This window comes from Periplaneta americana, chromosome 5, assembly GCF_040183065.1.
Source record: "Periplaneta americana isolate PAMFEO1 chromosome 5, P.americana_PAMFEO1_priV1, whole genome shotgun sequence".
Taxonomy (NCBI): domain Eukaryota; kingdom Metazoa; phylum Arthropoda; class Insecta; order Blattodea; family Blattidae; genus Periplaneta; species Periplaneta americana.
Window position 1 is genome coordinate 107,474,539 of NC_091121.1, and position 14,238 is coordinate 107,488,776.

Consider the following 14,238-nt stretch of genomic DNA (forward strand, 5'->3'; position numbering starts at 1 on the left):
GTGCAATGATTTAGCGACCTTTCACTTTGGTGACTTTTATGTAGCTGTAGTTGGCTACAATGAATAACATGGGAATGCCGAGTTTGTGATCAACAGATGGAGGCGTTCAGGAACGATGATTGGGAGTGTCGATTTTAATTCGCATAGAGTTAAATATTACATTAATCGCATTTATGATAAAACAACTGTGTGTACGATGTAATTACTAAGTTCCGAGAGCTTCTAAACAGTATAATTTTTCTTTTGTGATCACAAGTGTTCCCATTATTAATTTGTAAATTTGGGTTAACTTACATTGTAATGTCTGCATTAGTGGATTATGGAAGCAGTGATGAAAGTGAAAATGAAATTGAGAATGAGAATGAGGAAAACACCAAGCCTATTACAGAACCAGTCATAGAACCGGAATCCCCAGTTTTGATACAAATTACCAAGCGCAATGAAGATAAACTTCAAAGTGAAGGCTTATTTTCTGCTCTTCCACCGCCAAGAACAAGTACAAATACTTTCACATTGGACACAGAAGACAGGTTAAATGTCAGTGATTCCAAACTTTTGCAAAAGAAACAACCAGTGAAAATCATAATTCCATCTCTATCAGAGGTAAACACAATGCAAAAAAGAACCAATTTTTACGGTAGTTCCGAGAATACTTTAGACGACCAGGCCTACACCGAAGTCGCTACTGTGATAAATGTAGATTAACTTCCCCTCCCCAAGAACTATTGAACGCTAGCTCCGAGAGAGCCACGGGAAAGTAGACTTTATTGTATACAGATCGTGGCCAAACTAGCATTGAGGTAGTCCCTTCGTACTCCGCTTATACGAATCTGACGTGACATCAGAGGAATTAGTAGGTGTTAATAAGAACCACGAATTTCCAAGTTCTTAAGAAGGGTTATAAGGAAAATTCAAATACTTGTATTTCATTGTGTTCTGGTTGTGGAGGGTAGCACTTGCGTATAAACTGTCCGTTTAGACAATCCGTTTGTTTTGCTTGCCAGCGCAAAGGCCAAATAAGGGAAGTTTGTCTCTCCGTAGTTCGTTCAATCGACTCTAAATTAAGTACCGGTACTAAATTGTCTGCTGAAATTACTCGCACTGATAATAATTTTGGGTCTATCAATTTAGTTTACCAGTAGGAAATATAGCCTATAAATAATGTATTGCTCAACAATCGAACAGTGAGCTTTGAAGTGGATTCTGCATCAAGATATACAATAATTTCTAAGCATGTTTTTGATAAAATTAATTCAGATGGCCCTCTTAAGTTAGAACGTTTTATAACAGAGCTTCGTGATTACCAGGAGAACCCAGTTCCTGTCGTAGGGAGATGCAAAATACCAGTTCGTTATGACAAATACTCTGTTCAACTCACAGAAATTGTCACTGAAAGATCAGCTACCAACCTTCCAGGTTTAGAATGGTTTGAACCTTTGGGTATCTGCATTATTGAAATAAATGTGATTAATACAGATATCTCACCATTACAGTGAATTACTCGATGAGAGCCTTGGTTTTTACACTGAACTTTCTGTTTCACTTTCAATTGATCCATTATTTACCCCAGTTCGTCATAAAACACATATTATCCCCTCTGCATTAAAGGAGAAGTTGATACATAGTTAGATTGTCTGCTTAAATTGAAAATAATTAAACCAGTAGCATGTCCTAAATGGTCCGCTCCAATCGTTCCGGTGTTAAAACCAAATGGTGAGGCGAGATTAACAAAGCATTACGACCTTATTCACTCCAGATTGCCAATACAGTGGACTCTCCTAAGTTTGACAAAACAGAATTGAAAGTTCAGTCCAATAAGGGTAGTGGGTGTGGCAGGTGAAATGAATAGAAATTCTTATTGGTTATCCATCAACGAATACAGTACTGTACTTGCATTTCCTGCCCGCCCCGAGACTTGTGTATGCACTTCTAGTACCACAGTGGGTTTCGACAGTTCTATCTCACAAACGGCACAATTCTCAAATAGAAAAAGAAGAGTTCATTAATTTAAAATCAGTGATCACTATGGATATCCTAATCAATAAAATATTCTGTTTTCCTTTAACAAAATTATCACTACAAGACACAGAACCGATTCCCATTCAAATGGCAAACCTGTTTCTTAGTGCCCATATAGGGGCGTGTCTAATTCTCCTATGTAAGCAGTCGAACTTGAATTCTGTCGAACTTAAGAGCTTCCACTGTACATATCGTTTACTATCCACTTTAAGTGGTGGGAAAATATTTTTACGAATTGATTTAGCAAATGTATAGCTATTTATAGTTGTCAGTTGATGAAACTTCAGCAGAAGTTCAGACTATAATTACACGTCGTGATGCATTTAAAGTTAATAGGTTACAACGATATTTCCACTGCATCTGGGCAATTTCAAGATTTGATGCAAAATATTTTACATGGCGTGGTACCCTTTTTCGACAATCGATATTTTAGTCTGTGCTGATTCACTTTTCGAAATGCGAAATAAAGTTAAAGTAATATTCACATGCTTACGTGAAAAGGGTCTTCGCTTACGTAAAGAAAAATGTCAATTCTTTGTAGAAAAAGTGAAATTTTTAGAATTCAAGATTACTGAAGGGCGTTTCTCCAAAGAAAAAGTAAAGTCAATTAAGAAAACGCCTACACCTAGAAATGTTACCAAACTTCATGCTTTCTTGGGAGTGCTTAATTTCTATCATCAGTTCCTTTCCATTAGACCTAAAGCAACTATTTTTTAACCGTTGTATAGATGCCTAGATAATAATAATAATAATAATAATAATAATAATAATGATTTATTTTAGCTGGCAGAGTTAAGGCAGTAAGGCCTTCTCTTCCACTCTACCAGCAAAAAGTGTATATACATATGCATGAACTTACAAAGAATTCAACAATTTGATTTAGATGAGAGTTACATGTATTTATTTATTTACGAATTAAACAACAAAATACTATGAACTATTAATTAAACACTGAAATAAACTGTGTAGCAGAATGCTAAAATACATAGAATGTTAATATATTTCAAATAATATTAGATAATAGAAAGAGATTATTAAGAGACAGTTTTGAAAATACAGCACTATTAGGATGATGTCTAAAGAAAGAAGTAACAATGTAGTCAGTGATAGTTTAAATCAGTATTATAAGGGTATTAGATGGAAGTGGACATCCTTTCATCAAGAAGGTTTTGAAAAAGTTAAAGAATTACTGTCATCTAAACAAGTCCTTGTTCATTAAGATCTTCATAAGCCATTGATTGTAGTTTGTGATGCATCTCCGTATAGAATTGGCGCAGTTTTGTGTCATGAGGAAAAGGATGGCGAGAAACCTGTAGCATATTATTAAAGTACATTAACTAGTCAGAAGTGAAACTATGCACAGATCAATCGGGAAGCATTAGCGAACATTATGGTTATTTAAAAATTCCGTAATTTTCTTTATGGTCATTAATTCACTATAATCAGTGATCATAAACCATTGTGAAGGATATTGAAAGTCGCAAATTGAAAACACACATTCAATTAAGATGTAAGCAGATTTGATCTTCTACTTGGTGCACCATGTTGAACGTCATCTTTGCTACGTGTATTGTATTATATATATATATATATATATATATATATATATATATATATATATATATATACACACACACATACATACATACATACATGTTCTGCCCATGGACAGGTTTTTTCACTGCAAACCCAGCATTCTCCAATCTTTCCTATTTTCTGCCTTCCTCTTAGTCTCTGCATTTGATCCAGCCCACATATCTTAATGTCGTCTATCATCTGATATCTTCTTCTGCCCCAAATTCTTCTCCCGTTCACCATTCCTTCCAGTGCATCCTTCAATAGGCAGTTTCTTCTCAGCCAGTGATCCAACCAGTTCCTTTTTCTCTTTCTAATCAGTTTCAGCATCATTCTTTCTTCACCCACTCTTTCCAACATAACTTCATTTCTTATTCTGTCTGTCCACTTCACATGCTCCATTCTTCTCCATATCCACATTTCAAATGCTGCTATTGATTTCTTTTTACTTCGTAGTAATGTCCATATTTCTGCCTCATACAATGCCACACTCCACACAAAGCACTTCACAAGTCTCTTTCTTAGTTCTTTTTTCAGAGGTCCGCTGAAGATGCTCTTTTTTCTATTAAAAGCTTCCTTTACCATTGCTATCCTCCTTTTGACTTCCTGGCTGCAGCTCATGTTACTGCTTATAGTGCAATCCAAGTATTTGAAGCTGTACACTTGCTCTACTGCCTCATTTAGAATTCGCAAGTTTACATTCTTCATTTTTCTTGTGACAACCATGGTCTTCATTTTGTTTGCATTTATCTTCATTCCATACTGCTCACAGCTGTCATTTAGCTCCAGTAGCATATCTCTTAGTATCATCTCATCTGCTAACAACGCCATATCATCAGCAAATCTTATGCACTTTATTCTTCTTACTCCTACATTTACCCCTCCCATGTTCTGAAAACAGTTCTTCACCAAATCCTCCAAGTAGATGTTGAACAGGATAGGATGTATTATATATATATATATATATATATATATATATATATATAAATTAATGTCATCACCATAATGCATCCAAGGTATAGGCCCAGTGGCCTGTTCCGGTCTCAGTAGTTGTCGAGAAGTCTTTTCATCAGTCTGCCCTGGGTTCTCCTATAAATACCAATACTTAGGCTTACTTGGTTCCCAAAATTGTAGTTGAACATTACATATGCACTCGTAGGCCTATTTGCGATAACCTTCAATAAAGCTAATCATACTTGCTGCTATTTTCAGCTTAAAAATCCAACATGTTGAAACAAACAAATGTTCAGTTTACTCACGACTACTTGCTACATGCTACTGTTGAACGAAATAACTCACAAGATACCCACTTGCTATGGCTAGCTTTCAATTGCCTCATGCGCTATCATTTTAGTGAAAAAAAGGCATGCACAATTGAATTCATTTTGTGCAATATCGCATGCATTGCTTGAATGCGTAAAATTGAAAGAAAAATTGAACCTTAGACGCATCTTAACTGGGTGCAGGATCATGTTAACCACACATTATCCCTGTACTGGTTGGATGAACGTTCTCCTCTGCTGAAACATATGAGCAAGAGACTAGTGGTCGGCCTTGGGCCTCTATGTGCTGTGGTGCCAGGGATTTATTTATTTTTAGTAACTGATATCTTATCCATTTGTAAATTTTTAGTAAACTAAAGCGAAAGTGATATTTGCGTTTATGCTGGAAAATTAAGCATCCAGCAGTATTGGTAAGCTGTCGCTATTAACAGAAACTTTAACTTCATTTTTAAAACTGGTAATATCATTACATTATTACTTGGCAGTCAGTTTTTATTCACTCTATCCAGCCGTATTATTTTGTTCCAGTTTTGGACTCTATTTTACATTTTATTTTGTCTGATTCATACGATGGTTTATTCTACTTCCCATTTTTCATCTATCAGTATAGTGGAGCTTGATTACGTTCTTAATTTGCCCCACAAAACTGCAACAGTTATTGAAACACTAATACAGTCATCGAATCTTTAAACCCATGTTTGGCAGATGTAGAAAGACCCTCACTTCACATCACTCAAGTGCCTTAACACATACAGCTAGAAGAGCCTGCTTTTGCAGTCAGGATTCAAGTTGTTCTGCTTCGTTTCTTGTCAGTCCCATCTCTCAAGGTCATTTAATTCTTGTTGAATGATCATGGTTATGTTGGGATTCGAAATACCTAGATTACAGCAAGTTATTGTAGATAAATACAGTGTTCGGTTCATATCCCAGCTGGGATATATTGTTTTGTACATTATATTATTACATAAAACTAACTTCAAATAGCAAACTCTGAAGCAAGAGGCAGATGTAAACAAAGACTAATACCGATAACAATAACCATATCCTGACTTGAGCTAAATGCTTTGTCCCCGACATAACCATGAAACAGATGTTTCATTTAATATGAACCTAGTTGAATCGTGAATTTAAATCCATTGTTATATGCATTCGTCAAATAAATGATCTGTAACATTTGTGTGCGATAAGTATAGTGACAAATAAATATAAATATTAGTGAATGTTGTGTCGTGTAAGTGAATGAAGTATTGTATAATACTTCGACGTGAAACTATAAAAAATGTCCCATCACATATTTGGGACACCTAACTGCAGAAGGCAATTAAACAAAAGACTACGTTAGTGGTGATATTCAAGAAGTTTAACAACCAGTTCTCTCATGTGTACCTACATTAAACATATATGGTATATGTCCATGGTAATTGCAAATATTACCTAGAAATAATTTAACAACTGGTTCGTCCGAACTGGCCGAATATCACCACTGGACTACGTGGTCTGCTAACTTCTGGTATCATTCTCTTGCACAATTTTATTATGCATGCGCCTCGTATCACACAACACTGTCTTCAGCTGCTTCAACTCTTAAGTTGAAGCTGTTTGACCACAGAACTCCACAGAACCACCACAGCCTAAGACTGACATAGAAATGTATTCCTTATTTTTCCTTAAATGAGAATGTGATGCAAAGGCTATCTTTATAATAGTAAACTAATTGTACTTTCATTCTTTTCCCTTCAGTTCAAAGATGAGGAAGAATCGGAGCCAGCAAAGAAGAAACTAAAGCCTTCAATGGTAAGTCAATATAACATGAGAGCTTTGAGACTTTCACGATGGTTTGGGTACTTACACTATGCTTTAAGAATTATCTTCAGTTTTTCGAATCTTTTTAGTGGATTTATATTCAGCAGGGATGGGTGGTTGGGTGAATGGATGGATAATATGACAGTAGAATTTCTATGAACGTAAATCACTGCAGCAATTGCAGTGGAACTAAATAGGCCTACTTAACAGCTTATCTTTCAATTGTTGTATTAACACCTGCCATCATCCCTCTCGTATTTGTCATATGCAGTGGCATGACATGCTGAATAATGACGCTGTAAATTATTATTGTGTGAGAGAATTAGCACAGTAAGATGGAGCACATAAGAATACATAGTCTTCCATGGTGGGTTTGGTAATGTGTTATTGACATGGCAAGAGGACTAAGTTTAAAATATGCAGTATTAAAATGTTCCCAAGTAAATTTAACTTTTAAAAATTAGAATGTTGCCATTAATTTTCGAATGCTTTAGCATAATGACTAGGGGTCAGATATTTTAGGTTAGGTAGAATTATAACTATAATTACGTAGAATTAAATGACGTCCTCATGTTAGGGACCGATGACGGGCTTATGTGAGGGCAGCAATGAACCTCCGGGTTCTGTAAAAGCCATTGGAAGTAAGAATTATATGACTAATACAATGACAGTATGAAAAAAGTTACTCAGAAGTGCTTTGCATAAAAATACAAACTAAATATTTTTAAAAAGCCAATTATATTTCGAAATTCTGGGATTGATGAAAGAATGAAATTATTTGCAGAAGGTAGAGAAAAAATGTAAACATTTACCAGGTTTTCTTCAGCAATTGAAGTACAATATGTAGGCCTATATAAAAATATATAATTAAACAGTACGAAATTCTGGTACCTTTCTAATATATTTGTACAATTTCTTATGTTTCAGAAGGGGTCTGGATTATTTTCATTACTTCCTGCTCCAAAAAATTTATCTCTGAAAGAAACAAAACGTTCATTCGTACCTCACATTTTAAGCAAAAAACCAACAAAGGACATCTCTGCCTCCCATACACCAAGTACACCTATATTAAAATCTGAAACTACCAACACAATTAAGAAATCCTCATCACTAATTAGTTATGCAGACTCAGAAGAAGAATCAGATGGAGAGGGTGATTTTTTCTCTTTGAAAGCAGATAACAAGGTTGAACTATTAAATGATACTGACACATCAGTATCGAATTCTGTGCTTGTACCAAATATTGATACAGATAACAGGTCTCCTAGCAAAGAGAATGCAATGAAGACAAATGATGAACCACTTGCTTTCAATTCGAAGTTCAACCCTTCACCATGGTCAAGTGGGCCTTTTAAGAATGTCCAAGTAGCACAGGAATCCTGGCAAGATGATACAAAACCTTCCTCGTCACAGTCAGTGTGTGAGAATAATGATGATTATATTTCGATTAGGCAGGAAGATTTGCAATTAAATGAAGAAGCTGTAAGTAGCGTATTTACAGAAATAATCTCATTGACATTATTAACATTTGTGCATGCCAAAAATACTGACTGTTGTGTACACAACACCTAAGGCAAAGCTAATATATTTACAGAAATAATCTCATTGACGTTATTAACATTTGTGCATACCAAAAATATTGACTGCTGTGTACACAATAGCTAAGGCAAAGCTTAGATTCTGCATGGAAGTCATAATTGTGAGTTTCATTACTGCTTAAGGCAGGAATGGCAATTTGTGTTGTCTTATGGGAGACTGGTGTCTTAAGGCTCGTCTCCACTATTAAACATTTAACAACAACACGTTAAATGTTAAATTGTTTACTGTTAACATCCCAACATGCTGATTGAACATGTTAATGCTAATTTCATTTAACACCTTGTCCACACTGTTAAACATGTTAAACTTTTCTTTGCGTAGTCCACTATAAACAGTCTATGAGATTTTAATGTAGATAGTGTCTTATTTTCAAACCTTGGACAATGGACTCAGATGATGATTTTGACTTTTGTAATTGTCCCTATTGCTTGTTACAAGGCCTTGAAAAGGAGGAAAATGAGAATGTGGATGCGGCAAATCTTAGTAGAAGACATTCTAAACTAGCTTAAAGTTGAAGATCGATTTGGATTCAAAAACTTGCTGAGAATGTCAGAACACGATTTTAATATAGTGCTGCAAAAATACTTCCTGTTACATCAAAGAAAGACACAATTTAAGAGCAGCCATTTCATCTCAAAAAAAAAAAATTACAGCACGATTATTATAGGACCTACGACATGATAGATGTTAAAGGAGCGGGTAATATCATATAATTATTCTTTCCGAAGTTTTACGAACGTTAACATACATTACCAAAAACGACCATTACTGATGTCAACATAGCATTAACATTTAGCGTACAACGAGAGTGCGAAAACTCTCTATTGTATTCTCGAGAACAGTTAAATAATAATTTCAGTTCTCTAAAACAGTTGGCCTTCTTTGTTTTGTCTCTGTATTCTTTTGCAGACACATCCCACAAACAAGGCCTTTCCATCAGTGCATTAATTTTATTCTAATGTATTTTCTTTCGTCCATCCCATTACTTGGAACAACTTACAGCCAACACTAAGGACCAGTGATAGTATAAAAATGATCAAGATACACGCCACAAAATCGGAAGTTAGTTGTTGCTATGGAAACTGTACGAACTTTGCCGAAGTGTACCGATGCTGCATGAGCAAATGAATTGACTTGACATGTTTTCCATTGCTGCTGGAAAACATGCCAACATGTTAAAAGTGTTAACTTCAACATACTCAGTCAACATGTTAAGTCAATTGAGACTTGAAATGTCCATATACATGTTAAATTCAACATGTTATATTTAATATGTTGTTGTTAAATGTTTAAGAGTGGAGACGAGCCTTTACACACCACAACAAGGATTTCTCGCATTATGAATATAACAATATTTTATATGTTGTGTGCATTTTCAACAATTCAATTTATTCTTTATCAGGTTAGCAATAAAATTATATTCCAGTAAGTAATTTATTTTCTTGAAGAACATTGAAGGGTGAGACCATTTGTTGTCTAGCATTCAATAAAGTGTGCATTTATGTTGCTGTTTTGCTACATTTTAAATTAATTGCATTTGTCAGATGGATAGGTGCCAGTTTCATGGAGATTAGCAGCCAGAGAAATATGCTCAGTGTCTAATCTCAAGGTAGCATTAGCTTCTCTTCTGAATTTATTTTTTATATTATTCCCTAAACAGATCATTGTTTTTCCATGGTTTTTCTTCAGTTTGATTTTGAGATTTATATTGGATTGTGTATCTGCTTTCATTTTGATTAGTTATATAATGGATTTTTGGTCATGGTCTCTGGTGGTTCCTTTTTTTTTTGACGAGAAGATGAGCTATGTTATTTTATACAATTCCGACATGTGATGGTATTCACTGGAATATTATCGCTTTTTGTAGATGTTTTTAGGGTTTTAATTTTCTGATTTCCTGGATGGTTGCTGTTTAACTTTTGATTACCATTTGAAGTACCATTTATAATACATAAAGTAATTTCTATATTGTGCACCTAAATAAGAAAGTATATATTTTTTTTTTTACTTTTTACATTGCACAGAAAACACATTCTTTGTAACCCGAAAAGTAGATATGATTTCCAATATAAATTGTACAGATTCCTTTAGATGTAATTAATCTTGTACTATTCCCAAAATAAGCTCTTCATATATTGTATTTACTTATAATATTACTTTGCTATTTATGAATATTAAAAATTTAGTGAAATATGATGAGAATCCAATTATGTTACTTGTCAAGAAACCAGTCAACTGCTACAGAGCACATTTCAGGTAGAAATAATTTATGGACAAATTCTTTCGAATACAAAGATGATATTTACAACTAGCTATATCAAATATTCATATGTATGAGGTCTCGCCCACCTCATTGAATATTACATGACTAATATGAATTAGTCTATTGTATTATTACTATTAAATACGAGAAAAATTCGTACCGGCACCGGGAATCGAACCCAGGACCTATCAGCTCTGCGCGCTGAGCACTCTTACCAACTGAGCCATGCCGGGACACGATCCACGGCGTGTTTGTAATAATACAATAGACTAATTCATATTAGTCATGTAATATTCAATGAGGTGGACGAGACCTCATACATATGAATATTTGATGTATTAAACCATTAGCAGTTATCATGAAACTGATGTTGAATATGGCCACAAAGTCATTTAAAATATGCGCTCCTGCATATATGACTTGTATCGTCTCAAATGCAGGTAGTAAGGCCGTAAAATAACATTACGAGAGGGGTTCGGCTGGCGCCGTGGATCGTGCCCCAGCATGGCTCAGTTGGTAAGAGCGCTCAGCGCGCAGAGCTGAGAGGTCCTAGGTTCGATTCCTGGTGCTGGTACGAATTTTTCTCGTATTTAATAGTAATATTACAACTAGCTGTTAAAAGCAGCTAATGTTTTATTACAAAGAACTTCCCCTTTAATCAGATGATCTCTTTCAAATTATTTGTGGTCAGGAACAAATTTTGTTTATACATTTTGAAATAGTAACTTCTCCCTGATCTTTTAACTCTAAAGTTACTTCTTGTTTCACAGAAGTATTTTTACTTTGCTTTACTTCCATAACGAAAAGGCTTGCATTAGTACTGAAAATTCGAGAGAATATCTTTAAACTCTTAAAATTTTTGTTTGAAGAAGAATTGGAAGTGTAATTCTGTAAATAATTTATTTCTCTCACAAACATTTTTAAGACAACTGGCTTCATAGTTTGATTTAGCACAGTTTATGTTAAATTAAAAAAAGAATGTGAAAGAAATTTTAGAACTATTTTCTAGTAAATTGCCCTTTATGTTTTCTTAATATAGACTCGTTAATTTTTGTTGGTAAAATTAAATTTCACATGTATCACTGCTCCTTGAATAGACAAACTAACTCGTAGATAATGAATGTGAATAGAACTGTCCAGTGGTCAGGGAGAAATCATTGTACAGAGAGAAGTATGTTGGAAACGACTTTATCATTATCAGAGATGAAAACTTGTATTTCCGAGAAAATCTCGGAATCAGGTTATCATCATAACACTTTCTTTTTGTACTGGTACTTGGTAAAATGACACAATAAAATTTTAAAAATAATTAACAGTTTGCCTTTCCAGATTCTACAATATTGTGAAGTTACTAATTTATTTCTGCATTATTTACATGTTAAAGAAAAAGCCTATACTAATTCTAGCCTATTTTGTTCTACTAATTATTTCAGCTTATTAAATTACTAGCAAGTCCTGTTAGTATTTTTAATAATTTAGTAACACACTTTAGATTTCCAAAAGGATTTGAGCTAACAATTTAATGTTAAAGGAAAAGAAAAAGCTTAGAAGCTTTCTATTTAATTAAAATAAAACGCACATACACACTTGTAAAATTGGAGTGGAGACTAGTTTTATTAGTAGACAAGGTTCATGGAAAACAGGATCTTGCAATATAGGGTAATATGTTATATTAATGAACAGAATATCATTGCTGTTAGTATTACATGTCAAGCTATAAGCAAAATTATACTTTTGTGCATATAACGTACTTCTAAAAGGAAGTAATATCTAATGCTCGCATGTCTTCAGTTGCAGCGTTTATGTGGTCGAAGAGCTAAAAGGCAACAGCAAGAAATGCAGCTGATAGAGGTCAGTGGTGATGCAATAATGCCAGATCCTAATGAATGGCTCACAAAACAATTAACACAGGAGCAAGAGACTAAAATTCACAGTCACAGTCATAGGAAGAATGATGGCCCCACAACACAGCAAAGACGTAAACACCAGATTACATACCTTGCTTTCCAGGTACACATATTCTTTTCACAACTTGGAAATTCAAAACAATTTTGCAGGAAGAAAGTTGTCAAATAAATAATTAATTGAAATGTTGTTCATAGATCAGTATGAATTAATTTCCTATATTCTGTAGTATTTATAACAGAATTTTATATTAATTCATACAGCTGGTTAAATGAGATAGCTTTTGACAATACATAATAAAAAAAAAAGAGCTGCAATGTGAAAATTATGTACACAAGTATACGGTGACATTGAAGAAGTGAGATTAATGAAGTATATAGGAGTATGACAGTGTAGTATTAATGTTTATTACTGTATATTGTGAAAATTAAGAAAAATCACATACAAAATAACACAAATTAGTTTATCATACATTGATAAATTCACACTTGCTTGTGCTTTCATTTCAGGCAAAAGAAAACGAGCTAGAACTGAAAAATCAATGGTCTCAGAACCGAATGTCTCGGAAACAGACACAATCTAAATATGGTTTCTGAAAATACTTCATGTCAACTGGATTTTGAGTTTCCAAGGCCCATCATGCTGTTGGAGACCAAGCAATATACCAAAAGTCCGTTCCAGCTTCGTATTAAGTTGATGTTTAACATTTTCAAGTTTTTGTATAGTTTGAACCAGCATTTCCTGAACCTGGACCAGATTTGGACAAAGCCCCTGACACTTCTCGACCTCAATTCTGAACGAGAAACATTCACTTTCCATTGCACTGTAGGCTTTCATTCTCTCTTTTATCAGCTGATGGCTTACTGAGACTCCCAGTTTCTGCAGTTCGTCTTGTGGGTAATATAGAAAGAACATTGTAGACAATACTGATAACGAATTTGTGTACTTATATAATAATGAATTATAAAGAAAAATACCTTAAGCATTTTCAATGTTTTCTTGTATTTATCCATTCTGTGTTGAAGTAGCTGTGTTTCAGAAAATTCCCTTTCCATTGGCTCCTTGAAGTCCTGCAGTTCTCTCCGTAAAGATTGAATATCCCTATTAAGAAAATAGTTTTAACAAAAGAAAGGGAATACATTTATTCTGAAATAGTCTAAACAAAAACCTGAACATTCTGTAGGTATAGAGCAATACAGGTGCCATGAATGTGATATACACAGACATAAGGGAAAAAGGTCATACCAACAAACAAAGTACAGGGTGTCCACAAATTATCCGTACAAACTTAACACTGACTTAAAAAAAATAATCAAATAAGATATTGCGGTGAGACTTCTTATATTTGAAAGAGCATCTCTCGGAGTTTTTAGGGTAATTTTTATTTTGTGTCAGGTGTGACTATTAACTGATGACTACAAATTAAGTGAAATGATTACTCCACAAGAGAAAGTGCAGTGTGTCTTGTCGAAACAAAATCAGACACACAAGTGAAATTTCAGAACCAGGTATGGAAGGGATCTGCCTTAACTATCCAGGAGTGACACACGAAGTTCATGGAAGCTGACAGTGTCCTGAAGAGGAAGGATGCTAGCCGACCAAGCACAAGTGCGTGCATGATGCGTATCTACGTAGCCCTTGCAAATCAATTCGTACTCATGCCAGATGATTTCAGTTGTCACGAATGATGATTCACAAAGTTCTGCAGAAGTATTTGCGTCTTTATGCCTATAAAGTGCAGCTGGTGTAGACCTTTCAACCAGACAATAGACCACGACTCACAGAGTTTGC

General features: G+C 34.5%; 1 protein-coding gene across 1 annotated transcript; it reads left to right on the forward strand.

Annotated features, from left to right (window-relative positions):
• Window positions 1–19: 19 nt before the first annotated feature.
• LOC138700062 (proline-rich protein PRCC) lies at window positions 20–13,432 on the forward strand. The gene is made up of 5 exons (XM_069826364.1): window positions 20–603; window positions 6,618–6,671; window positions 7,608–8,162; window positions 12,334–12,552; window positions 12,957–13,432. The coding sequence occupies exons 1-5, from the start codon at window positions 301–303 to the stop codon at window positions 13,041–13,043; spliced, it is 1,218 nt and encodes a 405-aa protein (XP_069682465.1). The 5' UTR covers window positions 20–300; the 3' UTR covers window positions 13,044–13,432.
• Window positions 13,433–14,238: the final 806 nt, after the last annotated feature.

What these genes read in the sequence shown, in the direction of transcription:
- LOC138700062 (XM_069826364.1), top strand. Translation starts at nt 301, where the DNA reads ATGTCTGCATTAGTGGATTATGGAAGCAGTGATGAAAGTGAAAATGAA. An exon ending in TGCAATTAAATGAAGAAGCT is followed by an intron (nt 8,163 to 12,333) that starts GTAAGTAGCGTA and finishes GCATGTCTTCAG; the next exon opens with TTGCAGCGTTTATGTGGTCG. An exon ending in TTACATACCTTGCTTTCCAG is followed by an intron (nt 12,553 to 12,956) that starts GTACACATATTC and finishes CTTTCATTTCAG; the next exon opens with GCAAAAGAAAACGAGCTAGA.